Genomic DNA, 8,507 nt, shown 5'->3' on the forward strand with positions numbered 1-8,507 from the left:
AATATTTAGACTTAGGTATGCCACCCGTTAGATAAAATACGGAACGGTTCCATATTTCACTGAAAGAATAAACATTTTGTTTTCGAAATGATAGTTTCAAGATTTGACTATTTTAATGACCTAAGGCTCGTATTTTTGTGTGTTATTATGTTATAATTAAGTATAGGGTGGCTGTTGTCGATGTGTTCCTGGTTCGAGCCCAGGTAGGGGCGAGGAGAGGGACGGAAGCTATACTGTGCCTATAAGAACATCCAATAGTCAAAGGTTAATAAAACATAAATGGTATAGAGAGAAATAGTCCTATAATTCCTATAATAACTACAACCTGAAACTTCTTACCTGGGAATGTTGAAGACTAGTGTTAAAAGGAACCACCATATGTTCTCATGTTCTGAGCAAGGAACTTAAACGTTAGCTTTTTTACATGGCACATATTGTACTTTTACTTTCTTCTCCAACGCTTTGCTTGTGCATTATTTAAACCAAATTGAACATGTTTCATTATTTATTTGGGGCTAAATTGATTTTATTGATGTATTATATTACGTTAACATAAGTGTTCATTCAGTATTGTTGTAATTGTCATTATCACAAATAAATAAAGAAAAATAGTCCGATTGGCTTTTTTTGGTCCTCCAATTATCGGTATCTGCGTTGAAAAATCATAATCGGTCGACCTCTACCTGTGATATACAATAACACCGTGCAACTCAACTCTGGACCTCGAAGCACCTTCGAATTAGGGACTGGTTTACAACAGGGACACCAGGTGGGTACAATTAATTATCAGGTAGAACAGAAAACCAGCAGGCTCCGGACCTCATAAGGTAAGATTTGAATACCAGGTGGGGGGGGGGGGTCATGACAAGCAGCTGATGGAATATCCAACCGTGTCAGTGACCATACAGACCGCAGTCATGGTAGGCCAGTGGTTTTCTTCCCCCCTGTGTTACCTGCTTGGATGTAGGGGACAGGAGGGGGAAATGTTTGGCAGATAGGGGAATGGGGGATGGGGATTGGGGGGGTTGTACCCCTCCTCTCACCGGTCCAGCACTCTGCTGTAGTCCTGTGGGCCGCAGCCCCCCTCACTCTTAAGCTCGGCAAACACGTGGGTGAAGAAGTGGGGATCGGCGTTGATGCGTAGCATCTTGGTGCTAGTGGCGTCGATGATGGCAAGGCATCGGTCCCAAAACGCCTCTTTGCCAGCCTCCACCAAGAAAGGCTTCAGTGGATAGGAGATCTCATTGCCCATGTAGGAGTAGGACAGGTAGAGGCAGGTGAGCAGCGTGGCCTGAAGCTCGTGCTCCGACGACACCAGGTCCCCATCCACCACATTTCGACACAGCATGTAGACAAACACGACATTGGCTGGCGTCACGAAGGCCTGATCCTGCCAACCTTGGAGGAGTAGAGACCGGTCCACCGACCGCACCCACAGCACTGGGTCCGCAGGGGAGAGGTGTTTCAGCCGGTAGCAGCGGCCACACAGGAACTCACCCAGGCAGCGGAGGAGTTCACTAGTGGACGCCTGGATGATGACGCGCTTGGGGGATGAAGCGCCCGTTCCTTTATGGGGCACTTTTATGACGGAGGGTAGCTGCTGGGGCTTAATGCCCATCTCATAGCCACAGTGCCCCTGGCCAAAGCCTATCCCCAGGCCTAGTCCCGCTGGCCTGTTGTAGCTGGAGAGGTTGGCACAGGATAGAGACTTCTTGACATTCTCCTGGTTGAGATGCAACACCGGGTCCTTCTGGTAAATGTTGTTGTTGTTGAGGGGGTCTCCGAGCAACCCAGGACCCCCAGAACATTTCTTAGAACCCCCTCGTTTCTTGGTGGTGGCAACCAGGCGTTTCCAGGTGAGCGCCGGGAGGAAGATTGACTGGCCCCGTTTCAGACCGCCGGTGTGGTCTTTCTGAGTGTTGAGCGATCGGCTGCTCAGGCTCGGGTAGTGGTTGAGCGAATCGGGGCGCGTGTCGCAGTAGCTATTCTTCCTGGATGCAGGGGACAGTGACAGTACTGCACCCATGGTGATTCCGTGATCTATTATACTGGCTTTGTGAGGTCAGATTTGGACAGGGGTGAGATGGAGGCACAGTTCTCTCCTGTTTAACTCTTTAAGTTTAGTTGAATTTAGAGACAAACTTTTTCCAGTTGATGCTGACACTATTCAAATGCCCATGATGGCATTGCCATTATCTGCAAAACAAGAACAGCAAACATTTATGATGTTGTGAATAGGAAAAGCAAATAGCCTACTTAAACTTTGAAAACATTTGTATATTTTGAAACATTTATATTCGCTAATGTCCTGTCAAGCAGAGCTGTGCACCTGCGTCCCACCAGACGGCTATTTGCACAAGCATATCAATACATACAGCGCCTTCAGACCCCACACCTCTTGACTTATTCCACATTTTGTTGTGTTACAGCATGAATTCAAAATGGATTACAAAGATTTTTTTCTCTCACCCATATACACACATATACCCCATAATGACAAAGTGAAAATAAAAAACAGAAATATCTCATTTACAAGTATTCTCACCCCTATGTCAATACATGTTAGAATCACTTTTGGATGCGATTACAGGTTTGAGTATTTCTGGGTAAGTCTCTAAGAGTTGTCATACCTGGATTGTACAATATTTGTACATTGTTATTTTTTAAGTCCTTCATGCTCTGTCAATTTGGTTGTGGCTCATTGCTAGACAGCCATTTTCAAGTCTTGCCATAGATTTTCATGACGATTTAAGTCAACTTAGCCACTCAGAAACATTCAAAGTCATCTTGGTAAGCAACTCCAGTGTATATGGGGTATTGTGTTTTAGGTTATTGTTCTGGTGAAAGGTGAATTTATCTACCAGTGTCTGAACCAGGTGTTCCTCCTAAGATTTTGCCTGCGTTTAGCTCTATTCTATTTCTTGTTATTATAGAAAACTCCCTAGTCCTTGCTGATGATAAGCATACCCATAACATGATGCAGCTACCACCATGCTTTAAAATATGAAGAGTTGTACTCAGTGATGAGTTGTGTTGGATTTGAATTGTGGAGTAACTGCAACGTTGTTAATCCATTCTCAGTTTCTCCTATCACAGCCATTAAACTCAAACTGTTTTAAAGTGGAATTGAGAGCATTTGAACTACTTTGCAAATATGAAACCAACAGACAAGCCTAATATCAGTAAATTTATCAGAGAGTGATATCAGTAAATTTATCAAAAATATCAAATTAGCAGTTTATGCTGCAAAATCAACTTTATCAAATCAAAATCATCATATCAAATGTTATTGGTCACATACACATGGTTAGAAGCGGTTTTAAAAACAGATTCTATTTGACTCAAAATTCCATGTTCCATGCAGAATAGATGCAGAATAGATGGATATAATTCACAAATAAATTTCTTGGTAGTCCAAAAAATGTTGCTATCAGGTTGTAAATCACGGCTGCTCTGGAACGTTGCTTGCTGCCTTCATTCGGGATGCAATATTTCAGTTTCAATGACTCAATATTCTGGACAAAAACGGACGAATGTAACAAAGGTTGAGAATGTCAATACAATCAAACTAGCAAGGGAAATGATCACAAGTCAGTCATAATGTAGCTAATAGGCTTGCGTACCTATTTATGTAGCTATTTATTTAGCAAGCTAAAAAATACGGAAGCCTAACGTTAGCTAGCTACCTAGCTAGCTAGGTGCTGGGAGGATGTTGTGTCATTGGAGGAGTTGGTGAGTGACCAACTTTCCCCCTCATCATAGCCGCTTAAGGAGGGGTTCTGAGGGTGCTGCTGCAACCCCTGAAAAATAATCGCAAACAAATATGTATATAAAAAACATTTTCTCACAAAAGTAGTGCACGGGGCCTTTATTGGTCCTGCATTAGTGGACCAATACAGCCGTCAAATCACTCTCATCTGAGTGTGCCAGAGAGTGCAGAATAACTGATCAATTTACAATCGTGCAAGATCCGCTGACTATGACCGGTGTCAGTAAACGTTGACATAAAAATGTCATTGTTAGTCACTAACGCTCTAGATAACATGTAAACAGCCTAACCAGCTCTGCTAGTGAGAGTAAAATGGTCAGAGGGAGGTGTTCTCATTTGCTACAGAAGGACATGCAGGCCCCAACGTTTATCAGAGCAATTCTGATGGCCAACTAGCTGAACAAGTTTAAGAGGGTGTGTCTAATGTTTTCTCGTTAGATTTGAGCTTATCTCACTCTGGCATTAGTTGTTGATCTTGCTGTTGTTGATGTGCATAACATAGGGAGCGAGAGCCTAATTGTTCTCTGTTTGATCAATGGGACTGTTAAGTTCCTTGTAAGAGGACTCCCATTGCGTTAATTCTAATGATCTAAAGTTAAGCTGTTGATACTGCCAGTTCAGTGTGAATGATGGAAGGCCCATGTGGCAAATGGCTTATTTGCATAAAGACTTACTGTAGCTATGATTGGCTATGGCGCACCGGTCTGCATAGACTCTGGTCCTGGACGAGACAGCTGTTTTTTTAGGTTTTATTTCCTGCAGTGTCTATTCATATTTTTTAAATGTCGTACTGTACATCACTCCCAAGCATTACCATATCTTAGTGTCTTAGCTTATCAGACCTTTTTTTGTGTGTGTGTCATATTCTTCCTTAGACATATGAACAGATTTGAATAACATTTCATGTTGCTAAAATGTTGTCAGGTCCACTTTAAAGTCGCCACTGGCCTGGTGAATTCCCTGAGTGGTTTCTTTGAGAGGCATTGGAAAACCTCCCTCCCTGTGATTTAATATGTGTTTGGAATTCACTGCTTGACTGAGGGACCGTACAGATAATTGCATGGCTCCTGAGTGGTGCAGGGGTCTAAGGCACTGCATCTCAGAGCTAGAGACATCACTACAGACCCTGGTTTGATTCCAGGCTGTATCACAACTGGCCGTGATTGGGAGTCCCATTGGGTGGCGCACAACTTAACAGTCCCATTGATCAAACAACAGTGAAAAATTAGGCTATCGCTCCCTATGATATGCACATCAACAACAGTAAGATCAAATCAATTGGCCCAGCGTCGTCCGGGTTAGGGTTTGGCCGGGGTAGGCCATCATTGTAAATAAGAATTTGTTCTTAACTGACTTGCCAAGTTAAATAAATGTTAAATAAATTACAAAAATACAAATAAAATGTGTGGGGTACAGAGATGAATGAGGTAGTCATTCAAAAATCATGTTAATCACTATTATTGCACACAGAGCGAGTCCATACATCTTATTATGTGACTTGTTAAGCACATTTTTACTCCTGAACTTATTTAGGCTTGCCATAACAAAGGGGTTGAATACTTATTGACTCAAGACATTAATTTGTAAAATGGTCGAAAAACAATTCTACTTTGACATTATGGGGTGTAGGTGACAAAAACAAGTGACAACAATGTTAAATTCAGGCAGCAAAATGTTGAACAAGTAAAGGGGGTTGAATACTTTCTGAAGGCACTGTATCTCTGGTCCAGGGCGTTAGTGCGCGTTCTTCTACTCTCCTCTACGAACCCCCTGGACGCCCGGGACCAGAGCTAGTCCAGACAATTCCCTAGTGTGAGGACCGTTCCTCATGCGCCAGTCTCCACTAAAGTCACCAGACTGACCCAAATAGAATATCCGCGCAGCTATAATTGTTGAATCAATTCAACACATTGTTGTAGCCTACTGCAGTGCGCTAAGGAAATAAATTGTCGATTTCCAAGCACAATGATATTCTAGGGCATGCTACAATGTGTCAGTGCGCACTTTAACACATTTTTTTTTAAAGCCGATAAAAACACAAGCTCTCTGACAAAAATACAACTCCACAATAAATGAAAATCTATTTGCCATAATACAATTTTTAAATAAATATCAATGAGAATTAAATACAATTTCAAAATCCAAAAAGGTCATATTTTTCCAAAAGGCAAACAAACAAACAATGCAAACAGAAGAGATATACTCACCTAGCCTATGTATGGCTATATCATCGGATGTCCGATGGCAATATCAACCCGTGGTCCATTATCGCTTATCTGCAGTCCGCGATTTACAGAACTGCACAACAAAGCGCAATAAATGGACTGCCTGTGGGGAGGTAAGATTGACAACTGTTCACATGAGTGCCGAAATTATTGATTCAGTTCAAGAAGCGCTTCTGAGCGCTTTATTATTCTCAGGGCAGCCGCGTAGACGCCGTCCGTCTCGGCCAGGTCGGATGCAGGTGTCCAGCGCCGCGTAATAGCTGCTGCAGACTAAATCCAAAAGGCTGCTCCGTTATAGAGTGGAAATTCTTCTGTCAGTCGAGTCTCCATCTCAAAGGGATGACAACGCAAACTTTCACTTGGATATCTGACCACACTGTCCTTTCAATGGATTACATCCTTGTGTGCAGAAAAGCCTATCCAGAACTTTACGTAAAATACAAAGTCCTTCGAAAGCAGACAGAATACCGGTGGAAAGATAATCTGTGTCTAGAAGAGGTGCCTCCGCTTGACAACTCTTCTCTTCGCTCCAAAATATTGTCCGCTCTGTGGGCGTGGGTGTAGGCGTGAACCTATTCAGCTAAGTAAATACATTTAGACATTTTTAAAAATATATTAGCTAGCTACACCAGGCACTGTGTTTCGGCTAAATAGCTAGCCAACTTGACATACTATAACTAATTGAAATATCATATTCATGACTTCATATTAGCTTGTTATCTTGATGTAGGCCTATTTATCATTGTAAATTAAAAACTCAGGCACCAAATGCATTTGTAGATAACAGCAAATGAAGAGGGTGAAAGGGTGTTATGCAGCTGTCGGGAAAAGGAAGTAGGTTTACTAGTTAAACAGGGCAGGTTGTGGGAGGACATTATGAAAATATTCTCCCGTTTTAGTCCCTAGAGGGGAAACCTATGAAGACAGACAGAGAGATAATAGTCAGGGCTGTCTAGTTGTAATATGATGATGCCTGTTTCTTTGTGATGTCTGTCCTCAGATATGGGTAGCTGTGAAAGCCTGTCTGCAGATGAAGAATTCCCAGTGAATGTCCCAAGACACTGCTGGCACATTCTTGGATGTACTTATGTTAGCAATTGTTGTTACCCAACATACAATGGAGGTATGTTGGGTGTGCAGGCTTCTCTTCCTACCCTGCACTAATACATTTGATTCAACGTATCAATCCTAATGAGTTGATAATAATGTGTATTATTGCTGGGCTGAAATAGAAGTCTGCTCAACCAGTAGATCAGGGAGTGGAGCAAGTTTGGCCACTTCTGGTATGGACTTTTTTTTGATCACCCGTTGTTCACCCATCTTATTAAGAGTCTAACATTTACAAACAACTTAGATTTATTTGTACATTTTGAAATTATATTTTGATTAACTCTATGTCCTAAACTCACACATCATTTGCATATTGATGAAATAGCTATATGTTCTCAAAATTAAAAGGATACCAATAGATAATGTATATGAGGCTAATCATAAGCCAGATTTTCGACATTATTTTTCTGACGTGAAATTGTTCACTGCAAATCTGCACCTTGTACTCTAGGTACAGTCCAGTACATGGCAATAAGGAATATTATTTGGCTTGTGGAGTGGTGTAATTCTACCTTGTTTATTTGCCAAGAATGCTTTTAGGATACTGAGACAAAATCAGAAGGTCAATAAGCATTTTCTACTATAGCTCATAGTAACGCATTGAATAACACATTCATAAATGTCTGAAAAGACAGTCAAAAAATAAATGGTAAGGAACAAGGTTTTGAAGTGTCTGTCCTATATCTAGGAGACATGAGAAAGCGCAATAATTATATATACAGTATATATATATTATATATATACTGTATATATATTATACATATATATATTTAGTACCAGTCAAAAGTTTGGACACCTACTTATTCAAGGGTTTTCCTTAATTTTTTTACTATTTTCTACATTGTAGAATAACAGTGACGACATCAAACTATGAAATAACACATATGGAGTCATGTAGTAACCAAAAAGTGTTAAACAACTCCAAAGATGTTTAGTATTTGAGATTCTTCAAAGTAGCCACCCTTTGCCTTGATGACAGCTTTGCGCACGCTTGGAATTCTCTCAACCAGCTTCAAATGGGGTGGCAGGGTAGCCTAGTGGTTAGAGCGTTGGACTAGTAACCGGAAGGTTGCAAGTTCAAACCCCCGAGCTGACAAGGTACAAATCTGTCGTTCTGCCCCTGAACAGGCAGTTAACCCACTGTTCCTAGGCCGTCATTGTAAATAAGAATTTGTTCTTAACTGACTTGCCTGGTTAAATAATGGTAAAAAAAAAAAAAAAAATATGGAATGCTTTTCAAATGGTCTTGAAGGAGTTCCCACATATGTGACCGACCGTCTTGATTCAGGTTTATGTAGCAAAATGTAACACAACAACACAACTGATTGGCTCAAACGCATTACTAAGGAAAGAAATTCCACAAATTAACAAGCCACACATGTTAATTGAAATGCATTCCAGGT

General features: G+C 41.3%; 1 protein-coding gene across 1 annotated transcript; it reads right to left on the reverse strand.

Annotated features, from left to right (window-relative positions):
• Nucleotides 1-604: 604 nt before the first annotated feature.
• On the reverse strand, nucleotides 605-7,762 carry LOC109908124 (cyclin-dependent kinase 5 activator 1-like). The gene is made up of 2 exons (XM_020506617.2): nucleotides 5,977-7,762; nucleotides 605-2,196 (listed from the first exon to the last, which is right to left on the reverse strand). Exon 2 carries the CDS (start codon nucleotides 2,024-2,026, stop codon nucleotides 1,040-1,042), a length of 987 nt encoding a protein of 328 aa, XP_020362206.1. The 5' UTR covers nucleotides 2,027-2,196; nucleotides 5,977-7,762; the 3' UTR covers nucleotides 605-1,039.
• Between the last annotated feature and the right edge of the window lie 745 nt (nucleotides 7,763-8,507).

The sequence above is a fragment of the Oncorhynchus kisutch genome, linkage group LG17 (genome assembly GCF_002021735.2).
Source record: "Oncorhynchus kisutch isolate 150728-3 linkage group LG17, Okis_V2, whole genome shotgun sequence".
NCBI classification, from domain to species: Eukaryota; Metazoa; Chordata; class Actinopteri; order Salmoniformes; family Salmonidae; genus Oncorhynchus; species Oncorhynchus kisutch.